This window comes from Equus caballus, chromosome 12, assembly GCF_041296265.1.
Source record: "Equus caballus isolate H_3958 breed thoroughbred chromosome 12, TB-T2T, whole genome shotgun sequence".
Classification (NCBI taxonomy): Eukaryota; Metazoa; Chordata; class Mammalia; order Perissodactyla; family Equidae; genus Equus; species Equus caballus.
Window position 1 is genome coordinate 44,496,315 of NC_091695.1, and position 14,231 is coordinate 44,510,545.

At 52.4% G+C, this 14,231-nt stretch overlaps 1 protein-coding gene across 7 annotated transcripts in view; it reads right to left on the bottom strand.

Moving 5' to 3' along the window:
• CHKA (choline kinase alpha) overlaps positions 1 to 14,231 on the bottom strand; it is a 52,349-nt gene that overhangs the window by 2,503 nt on the left and 35,615 nt on the right. For all 7 annotated transcript variants that reach the window (XM_023654590.2, XM_023654592.2, XM_070230224.1 and 4 more), the window contains 8 exons: positions 13,917 to 14,030; positions 10,900 to 11,033; positions 10,429 to 10,533; positions 9,370 to 9,428; positions 7,760 to 7,847; positions 7,153 to 7,261; positions 5,539 to 5,645; positions 4,056 to 4,137 (listed from right to left, as the gene is read on the bottom strand). In XM_023654590.2, coding sequence (XP_023510358.1) covers positions 4,056 to 4,137; positions 5,539 to 5,645; positions 7,153 to 7,261; positions 7,760 to 7,847; positions 9,370 to 9,428; positions 10,429 to 10,533; positions 10,900 to 11,033; positions 13,917 to 14,030 — 798 coding nt within the window. The remainder of the gene's footprint in view (positions 1 to 4,055; positions 4,138 to 5,538; positions 5,646 to 7,152; positions 7,262 to 7,759; positions 7,848 to 9,369; positions 9,429 to 10,428; positions 10,534 to 10,899; positions 11,034 to 13,916; positions 14,031 to 14,231) is intronic.

The following is a 14,231-nucleotide window of genomic DNA, read 5'->3' on the forward strand; positions in this document are numbered from 1 at the left end:
GGGTATCTCACTGGGGTTTGCATTTGCATTTCTTTTGACCAATTATCTTAAGCAGACAAAAAGATGCCTCCTGGCCATTTATCTTCCACGAGGTGTCCAAATCTTCTGTCCGTTTATAAAGTGGGTGTTTGGTTTCTTGCTGTGTTATTGGTTCTTTATACATTCTAGATACGAGTCCTTTGTCAGATATAAATTTGCAAGATTTTCTCCCAGTCTGTGGCTTGCCTCTTCATTTTCTTAATGGTGTCTTTCAAAGAGCAAAAGTTTTTAATTGTGATTGGGTCCAATGTACTGTATTTTTTCTTTTATGGTTAGTGCTTTATGTAACCTGAGCAACCTCTGCCAGAGTCACGAGGCTTTCCTCCTGTGCTTTCCTAGAAGCTTGGTAGTTTTAGCTCTACATTTAGGTCTAATATCCATTTCCAGCTAATTTCTGTGTCTGCCATGAGATCAAGGTTCACTATTTTTCTTCCATAGGGCTACTCAGTTCTTCCCGTACCATTTTTTGAAAATATAATCCCTTCCCCATAGAAGTGTGAGTCTATTTCTGGGCCCTCTTCTCTGTCCCACTTGATCCATGTCTGTCTGTCTGTACTCCCACACCCAGCGTCTTGGTTACTGTGCTCGGTGAACTCCAGCCGCTGATCTCCAACTTTGTTCTCACTACAGTTTGAGTTCTTCCCGGGCCTTTGCACAGACATGGCACCACTCGTCAGGCCACGATGGGGCGGTGTCCCACAGGCCAGAACTAGAAGGACCCACAACTAAAATATACAACTATCGGGGCCGGCCCTGTGGCCGAGTGGTTAAGTTCACACACTCTGCTTCTGCAGCCCAGGGTTTCGCCAGCTCGAATCCTGGGCATGGACATGCCACCGCTCATCAAGCCATGCTGAGGCGGCGTCCCACATGCCACAACTGGAAGGACCCACAACTAAAAATACACAACTGTGTACCAGGGGGTTTGGAGAGAAAAAGGAAAAAATAAAATCTTTAAAAAATATATATATATATACACACAACTATGTACTGGGGGGATTTGGGGAGAAAAAGAAGAAAAAAAAATTTATCCCTGAGTATTTCATGTTTTTTATGCCATTGTAAACACAACTTAGTTTTTTCATTTATAATCGTTTCTAGCATGTAGAAACGCAGTTGGTTTCTGTACACTGACCTTGTATCCTATGTCCTTGGAAAACTCACTCAGTAGTTTAAAAAGCTTTTCTGTTGACTCTTTTCTATTTTTTCATGTACAGGATCCTGTCACCCATGAAATAAAGGCAGTTTTTCTTCTTCCTTTCCAGTATTTTTGGGTTTTTCCCTTGCCTCACGACACCGGCCAGGCGCTCCCGCACCCCGTGACGCGCAGCCGTGAGCAAACCTCCCGCCGGGCTCTGCATCTGGGCAGAGGTGGGGGCACAGTCAGTCTCTGACCGAGAATTATCACGTCAGGCGTAGCTTTCCATGCACGCCCCCTGACCCACCCCCCCCCCCCCACCCCACCCCCGGCTGAGGAAGTTCCCTCTGTTATGGATTGCTGAGATTTTTCATTTTGAATGGGTGGTGGATTCTGTCAAATGCTTTTCGGGCATCCACCGAGACGACTGTATGGGACTTTCTCCTTTGTTCTGTTAATACGGTGAATTACACTAATTTGTTTTTCAAACGTTAAATTAACCTTGCATTCCAGAGATACTTGCCACTTGGTCATAAAACAGTCTCCTTTTATATGTGGAGGGTTTGCTTTTTGCCAATATTTTGTCACAACTTTTGTGTAATGTTCCTGATGGACACAGATGTGCAGTTTTCTTCGAATGTCTCTGTCTAGTTTTGGTATCGGGATAATGAGGGCCTTGCCTCATCAAATAAATGAGTGGGGAAATGTTCCCTCCTCCTTCATTTCCCAAAAGTTTGTGTAGGACTGGTATTATTTCTTCCTTAAATGTTTGATGATATTCACCAGGATGTACAGTTTACTCTATAAGGTTTTTGGGTTTTTTTTTTTTTTTTTTTTTTTTTTTTTTGGTGAAGAAGATTGTTGCTAACATCTGTGCCAATCTTCCTCTACTTTGTATGTGGGGCGCCACCACAGCGTGGCTTGATGAGCCGTGTGCAGGTCCACGCCTGGGATCCGAACCGGTGAACCCCAGGCCACCGAAGCAAAGCATGTGAACTTAACCACTATGCCACCGGGCCAGCCCTTAGGAAGGTTTTTGATTATGAATTCAAATTATTTTATAAATATATGGGTATTTCGTACATCCGTTTTGGGAATTTGTATCTTCCAAGAAATTTGCACATTTCATGGAAGCTGTCAAATCTGTTGGCATAAAATTGTTCATAATAGTCTCTTACCTTTTAACATCTATTAGATCTGTAGTGATGTCCTATCTTTGTACCCAATATTGCTCATGTTTGTCTGCTTTTTTTTCTTGCTCAGTATACAGAAGTTTATACATTTTATTGATCCTTTCAAAGAACCAACTTTTTTGGTTTCACTGATTTTCTCTATTTTTTGTCCACTTTCTATTTCAATGATTTCTGCTCTTTTAACTGGTTTTTCTCTTTCCAGCTTCTTAAGGTAGAAGCTTGGGTCATCGGTTTGAGAACTTTCCTCTTATGTAACACAAACATTTAAGCTACAAGGCCGTAAGTTTCTAAGCACTGCTTTTACCTACATCCCACAACTTCTGATAACGTTGTTTTTTGATTATAATTCACTTGAAAATATTTTCTAATTGTCCTTCTAATTTCTTCTTTGATCCAGGGTTTATTTAGAAGTGTGCTATTTAATTTCCAAATAATTGGGAATTTTTTAGATCTCTTTTTTTCATTGTTATTGATTTCCAGTGAAATTCCACTGTGGTCAGAGAACACACACTGTATTATTTCAATCCTTCCAAAGCGGAGACCTGTTGTGTAGCTCAGCACATGGCCTATCTTCACAAAGGTTCCCTACTCCCTGGAAAAGGACGTGCATTCTGCAGTCGCTGGGTGTTCGCTCACAGTCCGCCAGGTCAGCTCGGCCGAGGGCGTTGTTCAGGTCTTCACCCTTCCGGCTGTGGTGCTCACTCGTCCTGTCCGGGACGGGGTGTGTGCGTGTCTGGGAAATCTACTTGGTGAATCTGCCTGTCTCTTCTTTCAGTTTTGTTGGTTTTTGCTTTATGTCTTTTGAACAAGAGGCACAAGCACATTTAGGAAATCACTTACGTCCTCTGGACGAACTGACCCCTTTATGACGAGGAAATCCACTCTTTATCTTCAGTCACGTTCCTGTTCTGAAGTCTACTTCGTCTTACAGTATCATTTGACCATGACCCCAAATCTGCTTTAAAAATCCAAACCTCCCCTTCTTTTGCCTGGAAGCAGAAATCCTCCTAACACGGGACTGAGGAGGATAAAATGAACCAGTCATTTGCCACCACCCGTCCCAAAGCAAGGCGCTCACTACAGACTTTCGCGGGCCCTGCCTAGGACACCCCACCAACACTCAGTATGAAGCAGCAGAGGGGTTAACTAAAGGTTACAACAGCGTCCATGTCAAGGACAGCTCTTAAGGTTAGAATAAAATGACAGCCTGGCTTGGTACACGCTTGCCTGCAACAGGAGGTCGAAGTCAGTCAGCACCAGCGCCTAACTCTAAGCTGGCACTGCAGGCCGGAGAATGGAGCCGTGATGGGTGGATAAGACACTTCAAGGCACGGGTAGGCAGCCCCCGCTCTCCTTCACCCCATGTCCCTTGTGTCAGAAGGGACTAGGGTCAGCGGCTGGACCTCTAGGTCGGCATTTCTACATCCCCCACCAGAGCCACAGGACCCCAGGGCACTTCTCTGGAGCAGGGAAGGTGGGGCCTGCTGGCCCTGGGAGAGGGTGACTCCAAAGGCCGACACGGCTCCAGGGAAAGTGCCTGAAATGGCGCGGCCTCCTCCCCCGGCCCGCTGTCCTGGGGCCGGTCACCCTGCTCGGGTATGGAACGGTTGTTTCCCACCAAGCATTCACGTCCGTCGTAGCATTTTCTTCCTGGGAGCAGAAGAGAAAGCCACCTGGAGACATACCATGTACCCAAATTCAATGGACGAAATCCTGGCCTGCACGACGGACCAAAGTCCCCAGAAGAAATGGGACGCCAGGGCGAACCTGCAATCACAAAAGCAGGGGACACACGTGAGACGGGCACCGGCCAGGGCACCGGCGCGGCCACTTCCAGTTGGATGACATTTCGACCTGTCCGCACGCAGACTCTGTCCACCTCGGTGAACCAGCAGGGTTATCCCCACAGAGACTGAGGACAGTGGGAGCGCCACAGCCGTCCTCCCCCCACCTCTGGCCGGTGGCAGGTGAGAACGCGCCCAACTGCCTGTGCCTGGCACACGTAACCACACTCACAGGACTCATGCTGAGGCCTTGCTGGCGAAGCCCAGGCTGCACAGACACGCACCGCCACACGTGTGAGCGCAGAGCAAGGGCAGCCCTCAGCACTCGCTGCTCAGCAAGGAGGAAGCCGCAGCCTCCGGAGGCTGGGCCGCCCTTCCCAGGAGGTAGGATGACACCCTCACCCTCACGCAGTGCCCTCCTCTCACACGGAAGTGAAACAGAGAACAGGAGCGTGGGAGCCAGGCCACCATCTCCAGGCTGTACCAGGCCCCTGTGCCACCGTGAATCCACACTCTCCTCAAAATAAGACTGCTGGGCTGAATGCCCTAGAAACCTCCCCACACCCGCCTCTGTGGTTCTGGTGGTCCCTGACCCACGACAGCCCGGTGGCGCTGCCTTCCGGCCTGGGCCTGCACCTCCATTTTTCTACTGCACCTGTTCAAGAACCAAAGAGGGAAGATCTGGGCTGCAAGCGGAGCTGAGGGGGCAGCTGGGGGGCCGCACACTCAGCGAGGGGGTGTGGACACTTTTAAAGACCATGAAGAGGCAATCTGTGGTAAGCAAGGTGGACAGAACCAGGTGGACCAAAGCTACCTAAACAGTCATTTTTACCAAATAATCTTATAGGACACCCCAAAAAATAGGGTAAAGAGATGACCGAGTGGGAATAAATAGTGGTTTCGCATCCAGACTTGTGGAATCTGGACATTTCCCAGCCCTGCTTTGAGAGCTGTTGAGAAAACAGTTAAAAGCAAGACTCAGAACCAATACACACGCATTTTAATCATTTTCTAGGAGAAACAGAGTATCAGGTGGTGCCCCACCTCCACCCCCAGCATCAGAAACGAGAGCGTGCAGGCCCTGGGGGGCAGCGGCCTGGTGCAGCCGAGTCTCGTGCATGGTGACAGTTCGGAACTCCATCCTGCACTCTGCCCCGCTGGTGCGTGACCCCGTCCTCCTCACCTGCTTTGTGCTGAAACCTGAAAGATCTGGACACACTCGGCCACGTGGAGAAGGACCAAATGGCCTATTTTTGACAAAGTACAAGTCCTAGAGACGGACGGGTCTAAAGAAGCCCCTGGAATATAACTCCAAGTAGGCGCCCCAAATATATTCTGTAAAGAGGGGAGCATTCTTCAGAAATCAACGCAGGAAAAAAGTTACCTGTTGACTTCGACCAACATTTCTTCTTCTATAATGGACTTTTCTTCATTACTGAAGTTTTCAAATTCGTTATGGAATGCAGCCAAGTAACTGGAAATAAAATGGAGCTTCAAAGAAAAAAAAAGTAATTATGTTAGGATCAATGATGGTTAAAAACAGACAATGTCATGCTGTCATGAAGCGCACACACCCAGGGTGACTCCTCCAGATGACATCAGAGGAGCCCGGCAGAGCCCAGCCAGCCGCTCTGCCCAGGGGCGGGGATCCTGGAGCGCCCCTTCCCCAGCAGTGACGAGCAGCTCACAGTCAGAGTTCTAAGGGACGCGACGCTGTACTGCTGACAAGAGAGGTGCAGGCAACGACCTGCTGCTTCTGGAATGCAATTTGCGTGCAATCATTTTTCTCTCAGTGAATCCACACCACGTTTTTCACTGTCTGATCACAAAGCAGGGTGAGCCCACAGCAAACCCTCCCCGAGACTGGTCAGCACCCCATACGACACTGCCACAGCGTGCCAGGCAGGAGGCTCCGTGTGGCCTGACGCACCCTGGCAGCTGTGGCCTCAGAGCGGGAGCTGGACTAGACAGTGCGAAGGGGCCTTCCACCCCTAAGAAGCCTATGTACACACTTAGGACTATTTACACACTTATGCTCATAAAGTGGCACCTGCTAATTCTAGTCTGGAGAAGAGACGGTTTACCCCATCTTCCAGCAGGTTCCGCATTTAGGCTACATGTGAAGTGGGGTGTACGAGATCCCTTGCTCTTGACTACTGCATACTACATTAAGGGCAGTGGAACACGGCAAACGCCTGCTTTTCTTCTGTAGGTGAGAACAGGCTGTCATTTGGTCCGCCTTTAGGAACCCAGCAGTTAGTTACCTGGTTGGAATGCCAACGCCTCTTCCTCTCCCACCTTTCCCAGCATCGCCTCCATCTTCCCTCTCTGACATCAGCTTTCACGTGCTACCCCACCCCCACCAGCAGAAAGCACCTTTTAAGCTGAAGCATTGCCCTCGTTGCCCTCGGCAGGGGCTCCCAGAAAGGGGCCTTACACTCTGAAGTAGACCTGGCACAGAAAGATGCCTGCTGACACCTGTGAAACTCTCTGTAATGGGCACTAGTCTGAGCACCTGTTTCTGGAACAATAACCCACTCACTCCTCACAGCAACGAAAAATGTGTGCAGATGAGCAAAGTGCAGCACAGAAACATCCAGCCAGTTACAGCCAGCAGCAGGGAGCTGGGCCTCACGGCCAGGCAGCTTAGGGTTTAAAACCCACGCTGGGACCACCCACCGGCGGGTTAATTTCTGGGAGACACTAAACTCTGAAAGTGGCAAGTGAAGCCACAAACTTGAATCGATCCACACCCTGACAGGACAGACCCTCTTCCAAAACAGGCCTCTCTGGCACAGAGATTTTAAAAAGCTGGATTCAAGTGTCAAGTGTGTGTCTACATTGAACAGAAAAAACAACATTTAAAGCAAAAAGGGTTTACCTACCACTATGCAACTTAAAAAGAGCATCTTTAAAGATGAAGATGTGATCAATTCTAACTGCATAAAACTGACACGTGATTCACATAAACACATAAGCACATTAACATGTCTCTTACCTGTTGCTTCCTGTTGGGGTACTTCAGGATGTTTGCTCTGAAAAAAGGGTACTTTTCATAGCTATAATCGTACATCCACTCACAGAAATGATTCCCAATGTCAAACCCCCTGAAACAGACGACAGAGGCAGAGTGAGGCCCGCTGCCCACCTCAGGCTCCCGCCCACAGAGGGAAGGAGGCCGGGTCGTGAGCACCCCTCCAGTAACCAGCTGGACTCCCCGAGGCCCCGAGGGCGTGATGCTTCAGCCGGGGACAGCCAACTGCGCGACCACTGGAACCCCGGCCGACTGAGCCATGAAAGCGACACCTGACCCCCTACTCAGAGCACCTGTCAAGAGGACTCTGATGAATGGAAGCCAAGAGAAAATACCCAATTCTGGGTCTGACGCCTCGCATCACCACTCCCCTCTAACCCAGCAAGCTGGGGACAGGTGGCGCTGCCTCACGTGGCCGTCACGGGCCACGGGACAAGAAGCGTCAGCTTCCAGCTGTAGACACTTCCAACCAGAATGGGATTATTACTTATTTTGTCCTATCGCTATTTCACACACACATTAAAATAATGAAACAAGACTGAAATAAAAACATTTCCCTTTAATGCATTACCTGTAGTTGTAACTGCTGTACTCAAAGTCGATGAGCATCAGCTTCTGCTTCTCAAAATGCTCTCTCCCTTCCAGCAGCAAGATATTACCTGCGGAAAGGTCTGAATGACATGACTTGTCCTCTGGGCGTGTTTTACAGTCAAGGGCACTAGTCCTTGAACAGCACGGCCGAGAGCGGTCTGACCCTTTCAGGGAATCCTAGCCACGCAGCGAGCAACCGCGGGCTGTCAGCCGCAGGACAGAGCGCCAGGAGGAGCACTGCCCAGGTCCACGCCAGCACGAGAGCACCTGTTCACAGCAGCTCAAGAGGGACACAGCCCTGGGCTCCCTGCGGAACAGAGATCTGGCACTCTTGGTTTTCTGGGGCAGTGCTTTCCAAATCTCTGTCCAGGGGCATGAAGGAGCGCCTGCTTGGCACGCTGGAGCTGGCTGCCCCATCCCCAGCAGCCCTGAGGAGGGCCGGCCGTGGCCCACCAGCTGGGCAGCTGAGTCCTAGTGTCCTCTCCAGTGAGGATGCCAGGGCAAGCTCGCTACCGCAGTGCTCTGGGGACTGCATCTGGCCCCACTGCTTTGCCCTCACCTGGTTCTCACAAGGAGAGACCGCAGGCAGAGTTCTTACAACCGTGTGTCCTTTAGGGCTCAATTCTGGGCCAGAAGTGGGGTGTCCACACACTGGCTCTTCAGGCATCCGTTCTGAGAACCCCCACTCTACACAGTGTTCAGGTCTCAATCATCGTGTGGCTGGCGGGGGGGCACTGGGGAGCCAGCCTCTGCTAGTGACCTGGGCCCCGTCCCTCCCAGGGTTTCTGCGGGAGGCACAGTTGCTAGTCTGGTCAGCACACACCTCCCGTTTCCAGCGGTCACTGAAAAGAGAAGTGGGGGCTGATGCCAAAGCAGCGGAACAGAGGGAACGGATGCCTCCCTATCCTGGCCTGCGGCTGCCCTTACTGCCAGGGGGGCCCCCGACCCATCTGCTGACGTCTGCGCAGCTCCCTGTCGCCTGGGGCTGACAGGTCCACACCCTGCCTGACCTGACCTGGCCAGCAATCATCAGCTCATTAGTAAAAGGTATTTTGGCTCACACCAATGTCCTCTTGACGGCCAGTCTTCGACAGGGACCGCATGCGGACCGACACTGAGAGGGCAGGCGGCTTCGACAGGCAGCCCCGTGTGCCCGGTCAGGAGGCGCGGCCGGGCTGGGGGAGGTGGGCCTGCGCGTCCATCTGTCTCACATTCAGTCACACGTGTCCGACCAGCGTTAAACACCGAGCAAACACTGACTCAGGAAGTCTAAGTCCTCCATCCCAGCTCCCAGTTCACTGAACTTTCTCAGAGTTTTTCCTATAAATCTATTTTTTCCAGAGATGGGATGATACCCTACATGTCTTTCTAAAACTGCTTTTTTCGCGTAACACGCCCTGGAGATTTCTCTGTTGGTCCAGATACAACTCGACCTCGCTCTCTCTAACAGTCATACCACACCCCACTGCACGGCTGTGCCCTGAGCTGACGCGCCCCCTCCTCTCACAGACCTGGGGCTCCTCACACACGGGAGGCACGTGTCACGTCCACACGTGAGCCATCTCCAGCATAACAGGCAGCAACTCTTACCTTCCTGACAGTCATTGTGACAAAAGACGACTGGAGACGGAGTGGACTCGAGCAATGACCTGGAAGAGGAAGGTTTCGTTATTACCTGTCACACTTTTAAGCTAGATGCAAACAGCCTGGCTCTCTCAGAACGCCCAGCACCGTCTCAGCGCTCCAAACCAACACTCGGCCTCTGTGTAACGTGTTCACACCAATTCTGAAAACTCCGTCACGATGTGGCGACCGTTCTACGGCAGCTCAAACTGGAAGTACACACGGGCCCGAGGACACCCGCTTCTCTGCCGCGGCCGGACCTTTGCACATGCTGTTCCTCTCCTGGAGGTCCCCTCCTCTCGTGCTGCTGGCCTGGGCCTGCAGCCTCTCCTCAGAGAGCCCGTCCCTGACCGCGGACCCAGAGCAGACCTGCTACGTCGGTCTATTTTGGCCTCTGGTTTCCTTCACAGCACTTGTCACTCCTCGACATTATTTTACCTGTTGACTCGCTTTCTGTCTCTCCTAATAAAACAGAAGCTCCCTGAAGAAGGTCTCGATCACCGTTGCCTCAGCACCAACCACAACGGCCGGCACAGCAGATGCTCACGTATTTGAGTAATAGAAGGTGCAAACACTCACACTCAGGGACGTGTGCTAGAAGCCGCACCCCCACCCCCAGAGAGCCCGGAAGCCTCTACCGAGAGGCCGAGTCGGCTTCCTGCTCCACCCCCGCCTCTTGGGTCAGCTCTTCTCCTCACGTGCTTACACTCCCAGCAAGCTCCACGGCCTGGTTTTTGCGTTCTGTTTTTGTTTCAGAAACACCTACTGCCCTAGATGCTCTGCGGCCGAGTCACTGCCCACTCCTCTGGGACGCTGCTTCCTCCACGACACCTTCATGGGGACCCGAGGAGGAGAGAGAGGACTCGCCAAACCCATCCATTCACACTGGTCCTGCACAACCAGCGTAAAGGCCGGAGCCACGCAGCGCCCGAGGAATGCTCCTGAGTAACAGTTCCAGTGACCGGGAAGAGCTAAGTTCCCGGACAGATGCGCTGACCAGGTCAGGAGAGCGCGGCACAGACTCACCTCAGCTTTTCCAGCTCCAAAGGCAGATTGAACCCGAGGAATTTGTGCAGCTGCTTAACTCTGGCTTCCCCGGTGAACTTAATTCTCAGCACTTGGTTTAGATATCTTGCAAAAAAGGGGGAACAAAGGATCACTGCTCAGTTCATCGCGGCTTGTTCTTGGGGCCCTAGTTAAACGCAACCATGCGATGCCCGCAGGGACCCCAACCTCCACGACAGAGGGGAGGGCGGGGCCTGGGTTCAGCGCACCCCAGGGAGCAGAGTCTCTGCCCATCTACCTGTTCGGTAGCATTTCTGCAAATAGTCGTCTTCTTGGTTCAGGAATTGATTTCTACATGCAAGAAAGATTTATGCACGAAACCACCACCACCTGCACACCAGCCAACCACGTGGCTAACAACAGCTCCCTTCGGGCACCCCTGGGAGCCACCAGTGTCACACTAAGTGGGAGCCAGGCCATCTGATCACTTACTTTTCCATTGTTCCAAAAAGCCATTTTGGTTCCTTATTGAATGGCATTTTCATACCATGAAACGTGGCCATTTTCTCAGCGATTTCTGCAGAAATATCTGGCAAACTTAATTCTTCAGTGTCTAATCGCCGGCTCTGGAATAAAAAAGAGAGTGAGAAAACGGCATGTATCCGGTGACCCCCAGGTGTGAGATCCCACCATCGGGGGAGCAGAAGCCAGCTCTTGAGGGGCATCTGAGTCTCAGCCAGTGTACAGAATGCCCTCAGAAGGGGCACTGTGCCTGCGGACGGTGACCTGGCAGGGGGCTGTGGCGCTTCTCAGTGAGGGCAGGCCACCTCCGAGCTCATTCTGAACCCTTCCAGTGTGACAAAGTCCATATCTAGATGATCACATACTCCACAGGTCTGCCCTCTGTCGACTCGAGCACCCCCCCCGAGGCTGGAGCCCAGGCCTCAGCAGCGCGCTCTGTGGCCAAGTGGCCAGCTCCTGTGCCAGCTCAGACCTCCGCCAGACACCTCGCAGGCGAGAGGCAGCGCTCAGAGCAGCTGCACTCAGAAGCAGCGCCGTGAGCTCAGGGTGAGCCAGCTCGCACTCATCCTGGCGGTGTCCCCACCTCGCCTGGCACAGAGCAGGCTCTCAGAGGGCAAAGCTAACAAAGGAGCAGAGGCGCCTAGTGGGGCTGACCCTCAGCTGCCGCTACCACAGGCTGCTCACGGGAGCTCAGTCACCTAAGGCCTGGACCCCTTTTCCACGTGAACTGCTCCCCTACAGAAACCCCCAGAGCTATTCCTCTGAAAGCCCAAAGCGGCACAGCACAGGCGGTAGGAGTGGGTTTCCCCAACTCAGAGAAACCCCAGCTCAAATCAATCAAATTAATTAACACTCTTTACAAAGCTACATGGCCAAGGGCAGGTTACTTATGCCTCTGTGCCTCGCTTTCCGGTTTCTGCATAATGGGAGCCACGACATTAAGTCCCTGTCGGGGCTGCTCTGAGCTACAGCCAACAGTGCAGGCAAGGACTTGGGGCCAGCGCCCGAGCAGGCGGTCTGCACAAATGGCAGGGGTCTGACGACTGGCGCTGAGAGTTCGCTGGAGGCATCAGCTCAGCCTTCTCAGCTCTGGAATCCTCCAAGGTGCCAGGTGAGCGTGCCACCAAGGGACAGGGAGCTAGGCCTCTAGGGGCAGGACACAGGGCTTCTCAAGGCAGCTCATCGGCTTTCACAGGGCTCTGCTAAAAAAACGCCAGCAATTTGTTTGGCAACGTGGAAAATGTAAAGCTACAGCGCTCCAAGATGAGCAGGTTTCAGGATTCCATGTCCTCTCTCAGCAGAGAAACAGAGAAGGAGAAATATGAGACTGTCCACCATCGCTAGAGGTCACCACCCTCAGTGCCCTCTGAACGACAGCTATGGGATCCAGGCAAGACGGGAAAACTTTCACTATGCAGTGATCAATATATACAACAGAGTCCAGAACCTCGGAACGAGCACAGCATCAGTCCCACGGACCCACAGCTCTCTGCCCTGACCCCAGCTCCCTTTCTCTGTGAGACAGTCCCATTACTCGGAGCTGTGTTCATTGGTCCCTTATCTTTCCTAAAAACAGAAGTTTCACCACATGTGTATTCATTTATTAAAGACTTTTAATGTGCATTTTATTAGGCTTATAAAAATGGTATGATACCATTTGTAGTTTCCTGCAACCAGGTTTTATCACAACATGTTTTTAAGATGCATCCATCCTGCCACATGTAACCTACAAAGTGTTTTTACATTTGCAAAATTCTTTCAAAGTCTTTACTCTCTCATTTGAGTCTCAGGCCAGAGAGCTCTTACTGTCTTTACTGGGAAAATTACGACTGAAAACACAGCCACGTGCCAAGACAAGCGCCAGGGAAGAGACTAAAGGCAACAGGCATAGGGAGGGCAGCACGCACTCATTTAACACCCCCCGGATGGCGGCTGGCATATATGGCGCCACCGTTTACACCAGAAGATGGTGCCCTTCCTGGGGAGCGAGAGCACAAGAAGGCTCCTGGCCCTGGGCTGTGGGGTCAGACAAAGGAAGCCCAGCCCCCTGCCCCTGGCTGGACACAGTTTAAATCCTGGTGAGCAGAGCATCCTGTCAGCCAGATGTCCTTGTGCTTTGCGCCACCTGCACAACTGTACAGGCCGGGCCTGCACACACGGGGGGCCAAGACACCACGTGAGGCAGGGCATGAAACGGCAGCCATTCCTGACCCTAGTCCCCAAGGAGCTTATACTTGTTAAGGGGGGAAACCTTCACGACATCTGCAAGCGGGGACACAGGCCAGCCGTGCTCAGCATCTCCACCCAAAGGAGCTGGTCACAAGGCCCCGAGTCACCCCACACTCGCCTCACGGGAGCTCCTGAGGCTCGAAGGCCTCTGCGGGGCCGGGTGGGGGTGGGGCGGGGCCAGCACCCATAATCTAAACGACGCCCGGTGGCAGATGTCACAGCAGCATTACAAATGCCTCAGAACAGCGAGAAAGGGAACATAGGCCTGACTCTCAGCAACAGAGGATGTGAGCAGGGCCTCGAAACGTCAGAGGAAGCTGACGGGCCTGTGGGCAGGTGGACTCAAGTGAGGCGCTCAAAGGGAGACAAGGCAAAGGGCAGCGGCGGCCCCCGTGGGCGGGGACCAGAGACAGCACGGCATGGCCGGGCCAAGCGTCCTGCAGCGAGCTCTACAGAGAGGGCCCAGAAGTCGGGAGAAGCAAGGGGAGAGGGGAAAGCTTCGGAGCGAGCAGCTTTAGGGGACCATGGATGTTAAGTTGCATATGCATTTTTGATTTGGATATTACCTTTGCAGGAAAGACAGAGCTTCTGAAGCAAACCCAATGAAAACGTGGTTTTCTCCATTTCTCATACAGTTTAACGATACAGGTCACACTGACTACTTCAGGCCACAGCATCTCAGGCTCTCGAAGCCCGAGACGAAGAACTCACGTCCCGGCTGCGGCGCACGGCAGCCGCGGGTCGCAAGCGCGTCTTACCGGCATGAACTGCTCCAGGCGGCCCTGGGGGAAGATGCCGTACAGCTTCGGCCCGAGGGACCTCTCAGCGAGAATGGCGAACATGACGCTCTCCAGCACCATGGCCTCGGCCCCCTGCAACACATGCGGCACGCGGGGTCACTGAGGCGGCCCCATGGGGCTCTGGCGCGCCTGCGCATGAGCAGCTCCACGCCTGGACATCTGATCGTTATCACCGTCCCCATTTTAAATACAGGGCAACAGAGGTCAACGGATCTTAGAATCTGCAGGGTCCACGCTTATAAGCAGCACACTATATCGACGAGATTTAAAATT